Source organism: Pleurodeles waltl, chromosome 1_2 (genome assembly GCF_031143425.1).
Source record: "Pleurodeles waltl isolate 20211129_DDA chromosome 1_2, aPleWal1.hap1.20221129, whole genome shotgun sequence".
Classification (NCBI taxonomy): Eukaryota; Metazoa; Chordata; class Amphibia; order Caudata; family Salamandridae; genus Pleurodeles; species Pleurodeles waltl.
Window position 1 is genome coordinate 1,024,887,747 of NC_090437.1, and position 21,440 is coordinate 1,024,909,186.

Genomic DNA, 21,440 nt, shown 5'->3' on the forward strand with positions numbered 1-21,440 from the left:
TCCACAGATCTACATACTGGGGCTGGCGGTAGCAGTAAGCAAAAGCTCCATGGTTGGAATGCCCTTTGAGTCTGTGCAAACCTACTAACTTGCATGTTTTAAGGGGGTTTTCACCATGTCTTCACTAAGCTTTTCCCATCTGGGAAAGGTTGGATATTTACTCCTGACAATGGCAGAAGTTAAACTTCTTCCAGGGTTAGGAAAAAAGTGGCTGGAGTGAAAGTGAACTTGTAAACACTCACCATATTTTCGCTTGAGCAAATCTACACATGCATGAGTGCTTGTGCCAAAATACAGTTCACAATATTTTTTGCAGGAGTACAATTTCCCGGTCTGCTTCTGTAAATTCTTGTGAAGTAATTAAATATGTAAATCTGCAGCAATGCAAAGATATTTATCATGAGTGCCCTTCTGTGACTTTCTTTAACAGTTGAGCCCCTAATTAGGTCTGGCGTTAACCAAGACCTTTTGTTTTTATTAAATTTCTTTCTCTCTCTCTATCGGCTAGCTTCAATGTGAGTGACAGCAATTTGCTCTTTCACACTTTCAGTGCACAAAATAATTTTGTTCAGTGCCAGAAACCACAGTGACAATGTGTACTTTTTGAGACCAAAAATATTTTTGCTTTTTGTCAATGTTTGTTACAATGGTGAGAGCACAGAAGCTCACACAACAGTAACGTTTCACAAAAACCATGTCAAAATAAGACACACATTGACAAAACCAAAAGGCTGACCACCAATGTCAGGCCTATTGGCTTTGCCAGAGCTTGTTTATTTTCATGTTTATTATAACCTTGTTGAAACTGGTTTTACTGATTTTCCATTATGAAAATTGTTTCGGAAATACTAGCATGGATCAAAGCATTTCAATTACTGATGCGTCAAAGAAATGGTACCTAAAACTTCACAGTAATTTAGCAAAACATTTTTTTTTACTGGTTGCATTTTTTTGTGAATAGTTTATTTTGAAAGCAAAGAATCATCACTCTTGCTTTTGAGCTTCTGCCAATTTTGCATCTAATCAGAAAGCATTCTGGGAGCATTACATGTCGCCTCATATTGTTACACCATGCGAATGTGGGTACACAGTTTTTTATTGGAACCACTGTCAGTAGCGCAGGCCAAGCTTACAACATAAATTTAGAGAGCTCACCCTAATAATAAAGGCTTTGCATTAATGAACTATAAATACAAGCTCAAACAACATAAATATTACCTCAACTGCAGACAGTTCCTTTCCCTGCTCCATAATGTGGTCATTTAAACTTGTAGCCAAAGGGTTTGTGCTGCAGTGGGGTTGGGCCTACTTGTCCCAAGGCCAAAATAAATGAAAACTTGTTGGCCTTGACCCTAAATAATATGTTCTGGGTGCCGGGCTAGATGAATTCTTCACCCCTTCCTTTTTTTTTTTTTTTTTTTTTTTTTTTTTTTATAATTTTCTTTTTTTTCCCAGAGGAAAATAAACAAATACAATATATGATTAGACCTTCTTCTTCAATTGGAGAGAAACATTTCCCCCGTTTATCCCCCAAAAAGGAAGCATTGACTTAATACATCAATCATTAGCCATGAGCCAGTTCCGAAATTGACCCCATATAATATTCCCTTTCCTCCTAGCCAATCTCCCCTTCCGTTCATACAGGGAGATCTCCAGATGATACACTGATATTAACCTGCCCAACCACTGCTGCCACGATGGTGGTTGCATACTCAACCATACGGAGGAGATGCATAATCTATATACCGCCATGGCGAGAAAAATAAACGTCCTCTGTCGTCCCCTTGTTTGTTCAGCAACCCCTAAAACCATGATTTCTGGGGAAAGGAACACGTCATACCCCAAAATTTCTTTTATCACAAGTTGCATACCATCTCTCAATGTTGTTAATTCTCTGCACGTAGCAAACATATGGATTACATCTGTTTCATGGTCCCCACACCTTGGACAATTAATTCCGCGTGATCTCCCCCCCCCCCCCCCCCCCCCACTTGGCAAGGTGGGCCGGTGCATAATACAGGTCAAACACAGTTTTATACTGTTGTGCCTGTAGAGACGAAGAGAGTAACATAGTATGACCTAACTCAAGTGAATTAAGAAAATTAACACTTCCATCCACCAGTTTACCGCTCCACCGTTCACTATGCTTCCCCAAATCATTGGGTTGCTCTGCCATTCATAAGGAGTAGATTACTTTGATAGTCATGTTAGATTCTCCCAGAATATTTTTTAGCAATTGATTGCTTTTAAACCCCTATAGTCCACCCGTTTTCTTGCTCAAAAAGTCTTGTACCTGTAAAAATAAAAAAAAATCCCTTTGTTTTAAGCCAAACCGTTCTTGAAGGCTCGTAAATGTCTTTATTCCAGCGTCATCAAAAAAGTCCCCTAGCCTCGCTATACCTTTGGAGGTCCATTTTACCATATAGTTATCCTTAAAATGTTCCGGGAGCGACGGATTATTCTTAATTAGGGTATAGTAGTTGAATCTTCCGAGCCCATTCTTTGTACGCCACGGCCGCCAAAATTTATAGGCCGCCTCTAGTACCTTGTACCGGGTTTTCTTATAATACCCTGGTTCGTGAAAAGTTAACAAGCACCCCTTTGAGGCAGAACCCACAAGCAGTTCGTAGATATTAGGGATATTGGGGATACTTTCCACCCTGTTCTCCCCTGGTCTTTCCCCCCATAATGGGCGCATATATTGGAATGCAGCTGCCAATTGATATAGCTTCAAGTTATGCAAGGCCCACCCCCCCTTTTCGCGAGGTGGAGACATAAGCTTGGCCGATCTTCTGCACTTGCCATATGCCCAGATAAATCTCATAATTATCCGTTCCATATCTTCAAACCGAGATTTTGTAAAGTTCAAGGGTATGGTCCGGAATTGATACAATAATTTGGGGAGAAGAATCATTTTGACCATATTACACCTCCCTATTATAGTCATATGCAAATTATTCCATCTATACATATCATTTTTAGCCTTTGCCAATATTGGATCTAAGTTCAGACTGATGATTTCTCCTACTCTTGGTGAGATACTGAGGCCCAGGTATACTGCATGCTCCACCCTCCGATTGTCCTGTGAGTTCTTATATTGATTAACCAATAGCTGAGTTTTAGTTCTATTTAACAAATACCCAGAAAATGTCCCGAACTTGGTTGCGACCTCTTCGATTTCTTTCAGTGCTGTATCCGGGTTGGAGGTTATAATAGCAATATCATCCGCATAAACCAGGACTTTTGTATCCCAGCCATATCTTCGTACCGGGATGATCTGCTTGTTCTCTTCAAGCTGTCTGAGCAGAGGATCTATATATAAGGCAAACAATAGCGGAGAGCATAGGCATCCCTGCCTAGTGCCTCTCCCCACTTGGATGCATCCAGACTGCCCTCCCATTAATTGTATTCTTACTCCCGGGGACTTATACATGGCTTTTATTGCCACGATAAGCTTTTCTCGAAAGCCATATTTCTCCATAACCTTCCAGAGATATTTCCAGCTAACTCAGTCAAATGCTTTCTCAGCGTCTAACAGGGCAACAGCCATGGGCTCCTCCGCCACTTCTGTTGCATCAAAAAGCGTAATAACTCTTTGAATATGTTCTGCCGTATCTCTACCGGGGACAAATCTGTGTTGTTGGTATTACCAACTTCCTGATTACTACGGATAGACTGGCAGCGAATATTTTAGAATACACTTTAGCATCACTATTAATTAATGTTATTGGCCGATATGTGGCCGGAGTCTGCGGGGCCTTCCCTTTCTTTAGAAAAACTACTATATTAGCCATTCCCCATGAACGCGGGGTCTTTCCACCATTCTGTACCTGGATAAACAGCTCAAGCATCAGAGGACATAGCTCTATTTTAAAGGTTTTGTAGAACTCTAACGGAATTGCATCAGGGCCAGAAGCTTTGCCGGCGGCCAGTTCACTGAATGCCTTGTCTATTTCTAAACTACCAATCTGACCCTCCAGTTGCGGGTAATCCTCTTCTGAGACTGTGTTAAACCTGATGGGGCTAAGAAATTCCTTCATCTCTATTAATGAGAATCCAGCTGTATCGTTATAAAGGTCAGTATAAAACCCCTGGAACACCTTCCTAATACCATCAGTATCTGTCACTATTTGTCCCTGTTGGTCTTGGATCTCTCTAATGACCCCCGCTGCAGCTTTATGGCTTGCCCTTACCGCCAACAGGTGACCAGTTCCTTCACCAAACTCATACCTTTCAGAGCGTTGCACAAGGTATTTTCCAGCTACTCTTTCTGCGTTAACCTCATTTATTGCTGCCCTTGCTATAGCAATCCGCTCCTGGATGTTCTTCATATCTTCCTCCCTTTCTATGGCTGTAATCAATTGTATTTCTAAATCTCTGAGCTTCACATGCGAGTCTCTTATTTTCCTTTGGGCCTTTTTTTGTTTACTCAGGCTAAAGCTTAAGGTTGCTCCCTGTACCCCTGCCTTCAGAGTATCCCAGACTATCTCTATAGGAGCAGATCCTACGTTAATCTCTAAGAATTCCACTATCCAATTCCTCATATAATCTAGGTATTCAAAGTCACTGAGAAGCCCCCTTTCGAAAATCCATCTCCTGGTTTTATGTTCTAGACCATCTAATTCCAAGTCCAATACCAGTGGATTATGATTAGACATAATCCGTGGGTATAATTCCATGCTAGCCTGTGATAACAGTTCAGGAGATGTCAAAAACAAATCTAGTCGGGCCAGTTTCACATGAGGGGCAGAGAAATAAGGGTACCCAGGATCTGAATCGCACAACTTGACCCAAGCATCCACCATACCTAACTCTTTCTGCAGACCTACCATTGCCTTGAATACTCGAGGCTTCCGCCCCTGATATTTCTTCACTACGGGCGCTAAGAGATCCTGCAAGCCATCCCAGGAGCCGTTAAAATTAAAGTCCCCGCATAAAATATACGGGGCCGGCCAGCCGATTAATTCTACAGCCATAGTATCCATTACCATTGGATCATCCGATACTGCCCCATATACAGAGCACAGCGTAAAGCTACCTTCCCCATATAAGCATTCTACAATTACCCATCTCCCATTCCTATCCACCTTCTGCCTGGCAAATTTCATTTTGTTGCTCCGATCCAATATCGCCAGCCCTTTAGTTTTCACCTCTTGTTTTGAGCATTCTATCACTCTCATGCCAAGCGACCCTAAGATCCCCCGGTTCCCATGCTCCACATGAGTTTCTTGCAAGCAATAAATATCTGCCCTGAGGGTTTTTAGATCTTCCATAACTTTCCTTCTTTTTCGGGGGTCATTTAGGCCACAGATATTAATAGAAGCTATTCGGAGTCTGGTCATTTTTATCTCTTTTACCCCTCCTTCTCCGCCTCCCAATCTTTTTGTTTGGCTTTTCATCTCGGCTATATGCAATCTTACATAGACTTCGCTTCCTCTCTCTTTCACTGGTCCTAATGTTCTGTTCCATTCTTTTGATCCCTTCCTTCCCCCCTCTTCCCTCCCCTCCCCCCCCCTCTTTCCCCCTCCCCACAAGGGATGGTTGGGGACCCCTCCTCCCAGCCAACCCCTCCCCCCTTTTTGTAGAGCAATCGAGCCCCCTTTGGCCCGAGTGTTGGCGAAACGTAGATACAGGGCGCCCCGCCCACCACCAAAATCCTTGATATCTAAAAATACTTCATTATTTCAACCCCATCAAATATTCTTTTGCTTGAATCTCTGACATAAACCATCTCACTTTCCCATTCACAACCGTTTTTAGACGAGCAGGGGAAATCAGATAGGCTTCTCCTCCCTTATCGAAAAAAGGTTTGATCAGCTGTCGAAGCCGCCATCTGCGCTCCACAGTTGTATGACAGAAGTCTGGTCGCATAAAAAAAGTTACCCCTTCCATATGCCGCTAGGTGTTAGGGTGTGATTTATCAAAAATAGCCTGGTGCAGCAAATAATTCCCAGAAAACACCAAAATAGCTCTAGGGTATTTTGAAGCAGATGAATGTACCCCCTCCCTCCTGGTCGGGGGAAATCTATGAACCCGCTGAATCTCGTTATTCCAATCCCAATGGTTCAGTTCGGGGAATGCCCCCTGTAATAACTTAATCATGTAGCTCTGGATGTCGTTCCCCTCCAGCCCTTCCTCTATACCCAAAAAGCGTAAATTGTTCCTTCTCTGCCGATTCTCGAAGTCTTCCAATTTCCACATTATGTCAGTCATTTGGCTCTCCTGCGTGGCGTTCTGTTGCTTCAGCGTGTCGTCATCCTCTTCGACTGCTACTATCCTCTCGTCCATTGTGCACCACTTAGCTTCTATCTCTGTACATGATTTTGCAACCTTGCGCACTGATCCTTGCAGCCGTTTTGTAGCTACCATGGCTCGACGACTTTCAGTCCGGGTTTCCGTTTGGAATTCTTTAATTGAGTTGAATATTGATTGTAGCATCCCAGAGTCAGTGCTTGCTACGCATATATCACTCTTCGTGCCCCCATTATTTTCTCCCCAGTCGTTATTCACCAACTGCTGACCGCCCATAGTTGACATATCTGTTGTGCGAGTTATATCTGTTAGATTAATACTGGAGTAATCCCATTTCAAACTCTTACTCCCGCTAGATACGGAAAATTCTGTACCCTCCTGTGATCCAGACCTTGTTTTAGTGCACTTGTGCTGGTGCTGCCTCTGCCGTACTGTAAGTTCGTTATTTGATGAAGCATTCCCCCCCTCGTAGGATATGCTGCTACCAGAGTCACTAGGGCTGTGCTCATCAGCGCTACTGAAGTCCAATTCCTCTGTCAATGAGTAGGATTTGTCCCCAGTGTCTTTCGCCCAGTCCAAGATTTTCATCTCTTTTTCATTATCCTTATCACCTCCTCCTAGGCTCTGCGAAATGCTTTGCTCCTCTGCACTACCCCGTGTCTGTTTTATATTACTTAAGTCTCCTCCTTGTATTGCGGTCGCATATTGCTGTGCCGAGGGACACTCCTGACCAATGGGAGGATCCTTTTCCTTCCTTCTTTCCGTTGTGCAGCTGTCTGACCATACTGATCCAGGTTGGGGTGCTGTTTCCTTACAAGTCTTTTCACTGGATGCCCCCCACGTGAGCTTTCTGTGGCACTCTGATCTCCTCCCGAGGTGGGAGTTAAAAGTGTAGTTCCACTTTCTTGTGTCCCTCCTGCAAGGAAAGAGGTGATAAAAGCCTGGGTTTTACCTTTCCCCCTATTTTCCAGCAGGGGGATTATGTTATCATCCGATTTTAAGTCTTTGCCTTGGCCGATTATGTTTCTCCCAGGTTGCCTACCCACTGTTGAAGCGGGCTGTCTGTTTGCCCCGATCAAGTCCCCTTTATCCTTTCCTGACCGCAATATTTTGGCGCTGTCAGTCTTGTCTCCAGAATTCCGAGCCATTTTTGGCGCCATCCTTATTTTCAAAAAATGGGGGAATGTTTTCACAAAGCTGGCTAGCCCTGCTATCGCTACTATCACATTGTGTATTGCATCGTATATCAAACTTTTAATACTGCCCTTTGTAGACTAGGGATGAGTACAAGAGCGGTCAGTATTCGCCTCCGTAATCAATAACATTGGGGGCACCCAGTTTTTGTTAATCTTGCGCACCATAAACCCTCTAATCTTTCTGTTTTGGTTATAAATCAGTTACTCACGAAGATCAATAGGGTGGGCGCCCTCAGAATCCGCACAACTTATGTTAATATTTTTAAAGTCTAGTAGAGTTTTTTATATTGAAAAGGTGGAGAAGAGAACAAGTCTTTGCTAGCGTGCTTGTCAAGAGTCTAAATCAATCATTCAGGCCCCTTTCCGCCTTTTTTTGCTTACTTGAGGTTACTGTTCCTCCTTCTCGCAGAGTCCATAGTTTAAAAGTGCAGGGCAGGAGTAGGAGGCTGCTTTTCCTTCTTGAAGTTTCTTTTCCTCTTTGACGTGAAGTTGAGCATAAAAATGCAGGGAAGGTTTAGCGTGGGAGTAGCCTCCAAGCTGCTTCTGCCTTATGTTCCCCTGCTTTGTTTCCCAAAATTAGTGCCAGAAAACAAAGCCAGAGCCAGAAAACGGAGCGTTCTCTGGATCCGGGTTATGCCCATGGGGCCGCCCCCGGCGCATTCCTCCTGGCCGCCTCAGGTCGCGGCATAGCTCCAGGTTTCATGGAGGGGAGAGCTTCCCCTCTCGCTGCTGTCCGCGTACTCTGCGGTTCTCCGGTGCCGGCGTCCAAGATTGGGGTGGGCGTGGCCGCAAGGCTGCGCCCTCTCTACGCGTCTGCCATCTTGCCCTAGACACTCGAAGAATTCTTCACCCCTTCCAGAGTAAAAACATTTCTGTTCTGTATGCTGCGTGTGCCTCAACAATAAATGTAACGTCTCCTCTCTCATCTGTGAGGTCAATTTTTCTTAAGTGTGTTGTGAGGGGGAGTCTCATGTTTGATGCAATTACAACCCTGTTTTTTCCAACATTAAAAAAAAAAATTGAGCTTAATTTTTCAGAGATAGAAACACCAATTGGGGAATCCTTTTAAGAGGGCAAGCTTGAACAACCTACAGCGTCAAATGGGTACTACATACCCAGCTGAAGAGTATATTCTCTAGTACCACAAACATCTCCGTATAAAGTAATTAGGGTGCCTTTTGAATGTAATGAGGCAGAGATACTTGGGAGATCTGTAAAGTCAGTGCCTAACCAATGTTGGCGGCTCCGTTTAGTAGATTCCCATTATAGCAACGAGACTGCTGTATTTTGGGCGGCAGCACCACTGAGCGTGGGGGACTGAGTCTGATTCAACGCTGGGTGACAGCTGTTCGGCCTAACCCTTTCGGTTAGCTAGCAGCACCTCACCAATACCAAAGGTAAGAGTGATTTGTGGCAGCCTATCGTAAGACACTTTGACTCCTCAGGGACGTCATGGTGGAACAGATCGTACCCCTTTCTCTTAGTTATACATGTAACGACAAAACGAAAGCAGGATCTTGGTTCAGTAGGTTTTTATTGAAGCAACTGCATTCTATTTAAAAAGGCATGAATTGCGATTATGAGGATAATAAAACATAGTATTATGAAAGCATTGACCAGGAAAGTGAAACAAGAAGAGCCCCACCATATTGTCACAATAGCGTGTCTAACATCCCTATCTACACTACTAAGTTTCTACATGAGAGCAAGTAGAGGTAGCCCTAATCTGTCCTTCTGGTCCCGGGAAGGAAGCCCAACCCCCATATCTGTGCTCAGAGGTGAAGAAGAAGCCTGTTAGTCTGCTGGGAGTCCTCCCACTTAGACGAAGAGAAACCAAATGGTTTCAGTAGAAATTGCAACGGCGTGCAGCATGAGATTGCAAGCTTGCTGGAATGCCCCCTCTAAGATGGTGTGGGCAGTGAGAGTTTTTATAATAACATATTTGTTGTTCTAAGAACAGCCCTGAATTGACAACACATATTTTTCTGTGCAGGGTAGACAGTGTACTCTTTGGACTGGCAATATCCGGTAAATATCGTGTACCGCCTTGGGTTGAGCACAGGATGAAAATGTTGTGCAAAGAAATTAGTAACAAATTCTGCGTGGAAGGGTAACTGATAAAAGAATGAAAAACATTGCCATTAAAATGAAGCTTTCCTGAATTATTAAAAGGAATACAAATGAAATGTAACTAGGTGAGAGAAGGCACAGGGCTAAATAATGTGCCTGTGTAAATGCTAAAAATGTCATGCCAATGTGAATTAGAGGACATTTCTCAAAATGACTTACACAATGTCTTACATTTGGAAGGCACAAATGCCGAGATACAATTGGTAATAACACTACTTCTGCTATTCTGTGTTCCCCAAAGTCTCCCATTAAAAATAGTATCTCACTTGAGTGGGTAGCCTAGTGCCCGTGACCGGAAACAGCCCAAAACACAACATGGACACATCACATTTTTCCACCGAAAACTGACCCTTTTTTTTGCAAGTGGATAGCTGTGGTTTTTGAGCCCTACCTCAGCTGGCACCTAGGGAAACCTAGCAAACCTGTACATTTCTGAAACCTAGACACCCAGGGGAATCCAGGATGGGGTGACTTGTGTGGCTCTCACCGGGCTGTTTTACCGAGAATCCCTTGTGAATCTCACAATTTGTCTAACAAATCACATTTTCTTCACATTTCTGTGATAGAAAGGTCTGGAATCTGCACCGAGCCACAAACTACCTTCCTCCTGCAACAGGAAATTACCCAAAATGCAACATGGATAAATCAAAATTTTCCATGCAAAACTGACCCGTCAGGCCTTGAAAAATCTATTCGCCCACTTGCTATGGGTAGTCACTTTCTTTCAGGGCGAGCCAGTTTTTAGGCCTACTGGCCTGATGTCGAGTGAGCTCTACAACTGTGCTAATTATAGCCAGCTTAGTGTAGTAAAAGTGGGAGGCTCGGTTGGGGGAGCAGCAGGCTGAAACATTGTTAAAAATGTTTATGGGTGGGAAGAGGTGTTGATTGGCTGATTGCACCACAGACTTGGACCACTGGCCTTGCATTGTAATTAGCCAATCAGATGGCAGCTGACCCTCATGCTGTCCTTCATGGATATGGTGATCTTTACCAAGACATGTTTACACGCTTCTAATTGGCTCATTACTATCAGCCAGGTTGGATTTAGAGCTTGAGAAGTGCGTGAAACTGCCTTTGCTAGCCCCTGCATGTGGTTCTTCTTGATCTGTGGTGCCAGCGCCAAACTGGTTGGGCACAGCGCAATATTTTGTTATGCCACATTTCATAAGTGCAGAAAGAACAGATGATGGACGGAATGCTGAGCAATGGAAACAGTCACACCCAGCCACAAAGATCTGGGTTGAATTCATTGGTTTTTTGCTCACCGCACCACTCCAGTTTGGACCCAGCCATATGCAAATCAGTCTTGACACTGTTCCCCAGGGGAACAGTCCAGCCTGAACTGCAAGCCAGCTTCTCCCTGGACTGGAAAAAAGCATCCTAGGATCGGTTTCAGAGCATCACTCTTCATCAGCCAGGCTAGATTGAATCCAGTGTGGCAGTGAGCACAGGACCCACGTCTGGGCAAACCCTTCCCACTCAGGGTGACAAATGCAAAAATAAAAAAGGTGGATTTAGGCCCAGATCTCTGTACTGGGAGTGAATGTTTGACATTGTTCAGCATTCCGATCATCACTTGTTCTTTTTGCACATTTCATAAGTGGCCACTTCACGGCAACAGCCATTCACAGCAAAAGGTAAGCTGGCGCAGCTCACATTTCTCCTAGGCCTTTAGACACTGGTGGATGTCTCCATGCAACTCAACTAGGCACGACCCAGGGTGTTAAAGTGGACGAGCCAACCAATTAACTGGAGGAGCTGACATGTAAATCATGCAAAGATTGTTAGAACATGATAAAGTGCCTTTAAATTCAATAATGTGTATTTCTCTAACACATACATCAGATTACTTGACATTTAAAAGTGAGAGTTTAAAAAAATGCACTGATGCATACTATGAGTGAAATAAGAGGCAAGTCACAGGCCATTGTAGTGTATATGTGGAGTACTTTCTTTTTATAGCTGGAGTAATGTGTTATACACATGATCGTTTTTTGTACAGTGCACATCCTGAACGCATTTGAAGGTCGCCATATGTGAAAATAGATCATTTCCCTGTATATGGTGTTGATATTATGGCTTTCACATGTAGTCATCTCTGTTGCGGGGCTACCCAGTGACTTGCTGCTTGCCATGCTAATCATTCCACACACATTTTATGAAAATGTAATGATTGTTGACCGGAATCAAACGGTCTGAGGTGGGAGGCTCGCTGGCATATTGTGCACGGATATCTGGGTGCGCCAAAAAGCTGTTCCGGCCATGGGTGCAGAGATGGTGCAGTGGTGCCAGGACCCTGGTGCATTGGCATAACTGTTAGACCATACACTCACATTTTGGTTTACTTCACTTCCCACCACTGTGACCATTGAGGCCAAACGCTTTGCTTGCATTAAGGCCTGCTGAACCATAGCTACGCCGCAGGTGCCAACCTCTTGCTAGTGGTGGATAAACCAAGAGTGAGGATGAGACGCGTTACTGCTTTACAGGTACATAACTTAAGGGTAGCAGCAGGTGCAGTGGCACCAGGGGCACAGAATGTGAGTGGGGAACTCCACTTCAGTTGTAACTGGCTCTTACCACTTGCCAATGTGGCCTTGGGGTCCTACTCTTTGCCTTCATTAAGGCCTCATGGCACCCTTGCTGCCACACTAATGCAGGCATTCCCAGAATGTGAGACAGGAGCTGGCCGGTCAAGAGTCAGTGGAAGGGTTATTAGCAGGCATTGGCTAGGCTAATAGTTCTTGCCTGTGCAAGAGCTATTGGTTTTGTCAATGTCTTTTAGCCATGTTGTACAGGAGCGCAAATTCTGTGCAACATGGTTAAAAGTTAAAGGGGTAAAAGCAAACAGTGTACTGCATGCTAGTACTTGAGTGTACACACTTAGGCAAAAAATAGAAACTACGTGCTCCAGAATGCTGCTAGACAAAATAACCTGGCTTACATAAACTAGACCGTAAATTCACTGTCCCCCTCCCCCCCTTTTGAACGGAAAAAGGTTGTCCTCCATACACCAAACATCAAAAGGTCTTCCCAGAAATGTATTTTGAGCATTCCAAAATGTAACTATATATACACACAGCATGTGCCTTTTTAAATGTGAAGCAGTTTAACAATAGGCAAGGGAGCATGACTCCCCTGTCTAAAACTGGAAATACATGCTCTCATTTACATTCCCACTAAAAAAGTGGAAACCCCAGAGGGAAAACTGCTGAATGTCTAGATTTTTGACTAATCATATATTTGGAAATCAGTTGATATTCTGTGAGCCCCCCAGAGAAAAGGTCTTTTAACGAAAATGGTACAATATAATGGGCTCTCCAAGGTAATCCATTTGTGGCGTTTAGGGAACTTATTGGCCTCACTGTAAAAGTACAGTTTAGGTGCAGTGCGTTTTACCAGTAAAGAGACTGCTTCTAGATGATTTGACATATGGCAGGTAATGGATCTGACGTATACAGTCATGCGGGTTGAGCCTCCTAACGGGTTAGTGTGGTTACCACTTCCTCATGAGAGAGCAAAGGCTGACCGTTCAATGCAGCGGTAAAAAAAGACTTGGACATACATTGATGGACCAAGATGACTGTTACTGCTCCTGTAGAGGGGACATTCTCCCCTTTCCAGTGATAACTCTCCCATATGCCTAGGTGCTTGTGGGAGAGGAGGGGTGGGGGCTAGCCAGTGACCGTGAAATGAGCCGATCAGCTCATTTCACTTTCCGTTTCAGTGAAATGCGCGCTGATTGTCATTTCACTGAAACGGAAGAAACAGCCCCAGGAGATAGGGAAGCTCTCCCTCTTCTCCCAAGGCTGGTTCTTACTAAAAGTTTCAAGTGCCATGTGTGCAGACGGCCAGTAGCTGTCTGAGACACATGAGCACTCTACCAACGCTGTCCGACGCACCGGCTAAAGACCATGGCAAATATATCCTGGGAACTTTTGTTCACCCATCCTTGCTCTGGGTTATTAATCCTGTCATATGAGAGGAACATGCTTTTCTAAACTCTGTTGTATTGTAATTGTGCCTAATAACAACTCAGTAGTAAGAACACTCGTGAATTTCTTTACATTGATACAGCAATCATTCATACATAGATTTTTGTAGCACTGAGTGTACACACCATTGTTTTGCTGAATTTAAGAGCAATAGCTGAAGAATCTTCAATTCTATTTGCAGCTTTCATGTACTTTTTTAATCTCTTTGCAAAGGCTTGTAGGGGGATTAACATAGTTCTTCTTGATATGCATGTTTTATCAACTGTTTTCCACTCCTAATTATTGGTAGAACCTAATGAATTTAATATTTCCTTTCAGGCAAAAAGTCCAGCTAATGATGGTGATTCTGAACATAAGCAAGCCAACAAGAAAAAAAGGATAATCTATGATTCAGGTAAAGGTTTACTGAAAGGGTGATTACAAACTGTTCTATTTCTTAAGATTTCATTAAAAAAAAAAATACTATAGAGTAAAAATATCGGAGAGCACAGTGCATAGTTTTCAACATTTTCCAATAAGTTATGGGCTACAACTGTAGAACAAATGACTTGTAGCCAGAATCAAAAATAGTAGCATACTTTACCCAAATATTTAAATTTGTCATCAAAAGGGCTGTAGGGGTCTCATGTTTTCACAAAAGCTTCAAATATTTTCTGCCACCTGAGCTTTTTGAAAGTAGATGCTTTTTCTGAAAATAGAGGAAAGTTACACCATAACACATTTTATGTAATATATCTTCCAAATTCCTCTGTCACACTCCGTTGGACCAGTTCTAGCTGCTCTTCTTATAAAATGTTGTATTGCAGTGTGACGTCTCTTACCTGTTTCTAGCCAGTAATTTGTTCTCAAAAGAGGAAAATTCGCCTTTATCTTGTTGAATCAGGTCTTATGCAACTAAGAATTGCGTGCGCTTGCATATGTCAAAAGGCACATCGTTCTTAAACTGGAATTCTCAAAAGAATGTTATGTTAACAGTGATGCATGTGAAAAACATGTGTGACAGTGGCTTGTACAGGAAGACTGGAAATGCATTACCAGTGGCACCAAACCACATTGACCAAAATCGTAAGTGCTGGGTCACTTATTGGCACACCCAAAAATGGATCATTGCATTGAGCAGCCAACATTCCTGTTGGTCTCAATGTTTTCACAAAGTGTTGTATGCCTCTTTAAACCATGTTGTTATGCTGGAGTTGAGCTGCCCAATAGCACTGATGGTGTATTGCTTGATCTGTCCTTCACCATATCCCAAGTCACACCTGTGTTAGGTCCTGGAGCAAATGATCTCTGACTTTAATTACAGTGAGTCAGATTCGAATAAGGGCTGTTGTCAAATATGTGACATCCATGTAACATGCTTGCTGATTTTTCATTTTAAGTAGTCAATTTTCCCCTTCATAGGGTGGGGCAATTTGATCCCATTTAGACTGCCTTCCTAGGACATCAGTTTATTGATTGATTGACAGAATTGTAGAGTGCGAACAAAGGGGCAATCAGTCCTACCAATCCTCTGGGTAACAGATTGTGTTTGAAAAAACACATTTTTGAGCTGTTTCCTAGAGACTGCCAATTTAGACTAAGCATGTTGAGATGGTGGTAAGGCTTTCCATGTTTTGGCAGTCGCCACTGCTGAAGAACGACCCCCGAATTTTACTTTTGTGAACTTGAGAATTCATACCAGGCTTGTGTGCTGGGATCGGAGAGTACAAGAAGCCTGAGACTAGAAAATAGAGAGATGATGCAGGTGCTCTGCCCACAGTTGTAGATTGTTCTGTGGCACAGACCTAGAGATTTGACGTTGCGTCTTTTCATGACGAAGAGCCAGTGTAATTTAGTGAGCTCTTTGGAAACTGGTGCCAATTTCTTCAGTACAAAGACCAGCTTTGCTGCTACATTTGCTACTCTTTGTAGAATGTATCTGCCTAGTCCCACATGCAGATAGTTACAGTAGTTCATCCTAGACAGGACAAGAGCTTTTATTAGGTCTTTCTTGGCAGACAACGCCAGAAAAAAATGATTTTAGCAAGAAAACAAAAAGCAGTGGAACATATGGTCTTGATTGAGACAGGTCTGCATCCACCTGTACTCCCAAATTTCAAACCTGGTATGCTGGTAGAGGTAGCTCCAACAGTGACTCCGGACACCAGTTCTGTGTCTGCAAGCTTTCTGCTCCTAAGACCACAATTTAAGTTTTATCTCTGTTTAATTGGAGTGGGCTTACACTCATCATGTCTGGAATGGCATGAAGACGTTTCCTGAAGGTTCAGGGTCGTCATTTCTTTTTGCCTTCCTTACACTTTCAAACAAGAACTATCTATATGAGAAACAGCCTTGCTCCTGCTTTAATAGGAACACTCCACCTTGAACCTCTAGGCTAGTTTCCCTCTCAATCATAACAGAAGCAACCCTAGTCAGAGTTTAGCCCACCTTTGCCTCGTCAGTAGCTTGTAGTTTGGTTCAGTAGGCACAGTGAGCATGGGACTCTTGTCTGGGCATATCCGTCTAGTACTGACTTAGTAATGAAAACACCATAGCTGGGAAGCCAGTACCTGGTAGCCATGTGCTTTAAAAGACATGTGAATAGAATAGTAACAGAGCATTTTTATCTGGCCTTTAAATTTGTAATTCTCTACCACATCCTGATTAATTACCTACTATACCCTTCGTAAGAGTAAATATTGAACTAATGAAGGTTTAAGAGATAAGCTAACAACAAGGATTATCAAGTTCGACTCGCATATCGGTCCTTGCATCTTATCTCTTAGTCCGAAATATAACCTTCTCTGCTTTCTCTCTTGACCTCGTGAAGTGCTGAATCGTGAGAAAATGATACATATTTTTAACTAAATATCTGTGCATCAAGCACTCCAATTTTCACATTCTGTCAGAGAATATTGAAAATGGTTGAATATTGTCTCCAGTGCTACGTTACGCTATATACTTACAATTATATACCTCTGTGCCACCTTAGCTATACCTCTGGAAAAATGCAGACCGCTGGGCATACATTTTCCCATTATATAAAATATTGCAATATTTATTTTTATGCAGTTTTTATTTCTATGGTCATCCGTCTCTTGTCCTCTAGTGCCAAGTGATGCTAAATGTTGTAAACAAATATACTGTTTAACTAGCTAAAGGAAAGTTTTGCTAAGGGATTGTCTGTACTGTCAGCTACAAATTTCCTTCCTGCTTTACTATAGCCACTCTGTTTTACAGGATTTATTTTTTGTTTACAATTATCTTTATTTGGTCTTTGTTCTGCACATGAACAGTAATCAAACACATACACTACATTTGATCGGTCACAATAATGTGCGGCTCCATCCAAGTGGTAAATTAATCTGAATCGACTTTAACATTGGCAAAATTATACACCATTTCTGTGTGAGTGAGCTCATCTTTTGATGTGGATCTAATTAATCAGAGTCAGATGTTGATGCCAGGGAAGGCGACATGGTGTAGAGTCCGACAGTTCATACTGATTTGGGGACCAGTGTCTGCTGAATTACCCCCATTTTTGGTTGCGTTTCAAGTAAGTTTTGAAAGCTGGCCAGTTTGAGTCAAATTTCTGATACATATGTATCATAGCTGAAAGCTTCTCCATACCATGAATGTCACAGATTGTGCCCCTCCAAAAGTGTAGTGGAGGAGTAAGTGGCTGTTTCCACACCATTGCCAGTGTCATTCTGGCTGCCATCAACAAATGTGACACCAGTTTGCCTGTGGGTGTTATAAATTGAAATATGCTATCGTCCCTAGGGGCATCAAAGAAGACCACAAGTGGCTCTAGTGGGGAGTGTAATGCCCAGGATGTTCTTCATGTTCAGGAGTATTTCTTTCCAGAGTAGCTGGATCTGTCGGTATGCCCCGCACTTGTGGAAAAAGGTGGCTCTTGCCCCACAGTTTTTCCAAAACAGTGCTGAGCTTCTGTTCAAGTGCTTTCTTTATATTGAACGCTTATTGAGGATTTTGCGGTCCTTTGCCATATTTTCCTCTCGGGTAGTTTCTGGGATCTCCTGTCCTAGGTCTGTCTCCCAGGCTTGGATATATTTGTTTTTAGGTTTGGTATGGAGGCCTAAGAGAGTTTTCTGCAGCCATGTGATGCCTTTCTGGACTTGATGATTTGCAAATAGGGATTCTAAATAGGCCTTATAAAATGAGGCAGTGCGGCCATCTGATCCCGATACTTTCTGGCTAGGTATGCGCTTTATAGCCAATAGAATTTTGGCTGGGGTGATTTCTGTTTCTAGAGGGAGGCAGTCATCCACCATCACTGCGCAAACATGTTGTCAGAGGTACTTCTCTTGTGTCACTGAGGCGAGACCTGGCTCTGTGAACAAGTTCTTGTAATAAATTTCAAAGATGCCTATAATGTCCCGTGTATCTCTGTCATGCTAGTATTGATGTGGACTGCCTGTATGAAGTTTCTGGTATGGTTTTGGTGCAATTTATATGCTAACAGCCTATCAGCCCTGCATCCCTTCTCGTAATGTTTGTTGAAAGTAGAGCAGTTTCATTTTTTCATTTTTTTTTTTTGCTGCTTAATCTCACATTACTAGTTACTCTAATTCCCTTTTTGATTCCTTTGTTGTGTAGCCATTTTAGTTAATAGCTCCATGCACGCTATTTTAACACACTAGGCCGCTGTGCACTTTAACTTAGATATATTTTATTCAGCTTCGTCTTATCGTTACAATAACCATTTTTAGGGTCTTGTTTTATTTTCCGATTATCTAACTGTTTTTGTCTAGGCCAGCACTCTGTTCTCAAACAAGACATTCTTGATCACTCTGTGCTTCTTCCAAGGCTACAGCACGGTACATTGTCTGTGAACGTGGTAGAAGTTTAGTCTCCAACATTCGTAGAAAATACACATCCTTACATAGGGACATTTTCTCAGAACATCAGTTGTGTTGTTATAAAAACACTTCCTTGTCCCAATACGTTAGAGGGAGATTCCTGCCAGTGAACCACAACTGTATGCTGATTGCTGAATGCTTCGCTACTGATGCTAACGCAGACCGCAGGCCTTTGCTCAGGTATGGAGGTTGATGTCTTCCCAGGGGAACCTAAAGGGCAGATTTAGAGCTTAACATGCTGTGCTCGATCTTAACCTAGGGAGGGATTAGTCCATAGATTATAGTGACAATATGATAGCGTTGTTTTTATGCTTCACTCTTCTCGTCACAATTTTAATACTGTCATGTTGTGTTGTCCTGTTTATTGCAGCTCACGCTTTGCTATCTAAGATGCAGTTGTTTTATTAAATTCATTATTGAAACATATACTGCTTCTATTTGTCATTTAACATGAGACTGTATTGTAAATGAGAGAAACGGATGAAACCTGAGTGACCACGACTTCCCTGAGAAGCCAAGTATGTCATGCACTCGGCTGCCCAGTCATCACTATCCTTGGGTAGAGATGAGGCACTGCTAGTTAGCCGGAGCAAAACCCAGATTGGAGCGACAGATGTCACCCGCAGTGGGTTAGACTTAGTCTCCCACACCGCGGGCGATTCTGTCACTCAAAATCCAGTAGTCTCATTAGAATAATGAGCCTACGCGACACCTTAGTGCTCTCTAAGTTTGTTGAGATGAATCAATGTTGTGTTGGGCTTCTAGACTATGCAGCTCAGTTTCTAATTCCCATTTCTTTTGTTTTCCCATGCATTTGAAGTGTGCTGTGTGAGATATCAGTTCTCTACGTAATACCTCTTTTGCCGTGTTCCAAATTGTGCTCCAATTAACGTCCTCTGTGTCGTTTTCTTGGACCCATGTGTAAGCACTTCCTTAATTTGGTTCCTGACCATCTGGTCATGTAGAGCTATCTTGTTCACTATCCAGGGTAGGCTAATAGGGGGTTGCTTCCCATGAGATCTAATGTAATGTGCACCACTGCATAGTATGACAGCAATTTTGGGTCAATGTCTGTGGTGTTAATTGAAGGTAGTAGTGTTCTAGATATTAGGAAAAAGCCTAATCTTGTATACGATTGGTGAACGTGTGAGTAAAAGTGTAATTCCTTTCTCCTGGATGTTGGTGGCGCCAGATGTCGAGCAGGTCAGGATTTACTGTCTCCTGAAGAAGAACGGGTTGAGGGTTTTTGGCAGGCGTGTCCTAGTGGTGGCCGGTCCTGGGTTGTATCTAATATAAAGTCTCCCCCTAAGATTGCGTGTCCTCTGGAAATATGTTCTATTTTTGGCATTAAGTCAGTTTAGAACTGTTCTTTCTGATCATTTGGTGCATACATTGAGAGAAGGGGTTGCTAGCTGTTGCCTCTAGTATTCCTTTTAACTCTGTTTATCCCGGCTTTGTCTTGATGTTGGGATACGAGTTCAAGTTGCAGGCCTTGTCTCAAGAGGATTGCTACCCATCTTGTTTTGGTTGCGTGCGTGGCATGGAATTGGGAAGAGATTCAGTAAGATTTTAGACAGAGAACATCTTTGTTCAGCAAGTGGGTCTCTTGTAATAGGGAGATGTCAACCTGTTTTGTATAAAGCCATTGTGATAATGCCTTCCTCTTTATTTTCTACGCAATATGCAGGTAAAAAGGGTACCGCAACGATGTGGTATATGTTCCTGGTGGATGCGTGTTGTGTTATCATTTAAGTGTCTACAATATTCCGGTGTATGGACATAAAAATCCTGAAGTAGTAGAAATATTTCAACTTTAAATGTTAGTAAGTCCAGTTTATTTGGTGCCATCATGATAAATTATTTTACCTTGAAAAACGTAACCCTGATCAATACGTTGGGCTGGTTTCAATTGTGGTAAGGCTGAGTAGACTCTGTGTGTGCGGTCCAGCTGTAGGGGACTCTGAGGTGGTGTCCGAGGGCATATGTTGAAAGAGCACTTCGACATATGACTCCAGATCTTTGTTGACTATTTCTGTTGGGATGCCTCTAATGTGTATGTTATTGATGCGAAATCGGTCATCAGTGTTGTTGATTTTTGTCTGAGTTCCGTCTGTTGTGTTTTGATAGTAGCTAGTAGTCTGGACATCCCATCTTGTTCATCGTAAGTAGTAGCAAGATCATTCTCAAAGTGATCCAAGCTTGTGTCCTTTCGTTGGGGGTGATGATCCAGATCAGAGATCACCTTGATGAGAACTTGTTTTCGGGAAGTCATCTCTTTGCAAAATTCTTGTAGTATGATCTGAATGTCACCTTTTGTGGCTAGAGCTTTCGGGGAACTATCAGTTAATGCTATAGATTCATTGAGGCTTGTGGCAGTCTTCAGGATGGTGAGTTTGCCGCCCTGTTGTGAATGGATCATCTCTTTGATAGTGGTCAGCATGGGCAGTTTGGTTTTAAAGACTGCCCTGAGCGTCGGTTGCCCTAAGATGAGTGTGTGCCATTGTCTTCCGGGTGCAGGCAGCGAAATGATGCGTGGTAATGAGGCCACTCAACTCTAGGAGCTGTATGCTAGTCCCTTGGGGAGGCAGTGATGATGGGGCAATACAATGTAGGTCTGCAGAATGCAGGAGCCCGCTGCGATGCAAGTGGTATTTGGGCTGTCAGCTGATGTGCACTGGGAGCGGAGCGGAGCCTCACCTTCCTGAGGGACTCGTCTCTGCTTAAGTTGATCGGCGTGGGTCTCCCCACATCTCCCTAATGTTGTGTTCGTGCCTGGCCCCTTCTTCGGGTGGTTGCTATGATGGAGATTGCGATGCTTCTGCCGGAGAACCCATGGTGGGTATCGCAAGGAACACGCTTTTGTTGAGTTTGGGGCCCCTGCATGGGCAGATGCATATTATATAGCAGGTGAAGGAAGGCCCCCCACAGTGAATGTCTCACACGCTGTGGGCCAGAGATGGCGATGCAAAAGTTATTCCCAGGGGACCAATCCCGGTGCCAACGCT

At 43.2% G+C, this 21,440-nt stretch overlaps 1 protein-coding gene across 1 annotated transcript in view; it reads left to right on the plus strand.

Annotated features, from left to right (window-relative positions):
• The window catches only part of RFC1 (replication factor C subunit 1), a 622,078-nt gene that overhangs the window by 31,685 nt on the left and 568,953 nt on the right, over positions 1-21,440 (plus strand). The window contains exon 3 of the mRNA XM_069202064.1: positions 13,892-13,967. Coding sequence (XP_069058165.1) covers positions 13,892-13,967 — 76 coding nt within the window. The remainder of the gene's footprint in view (positions 1-13,891; positions 13,968-21,440) is intronic.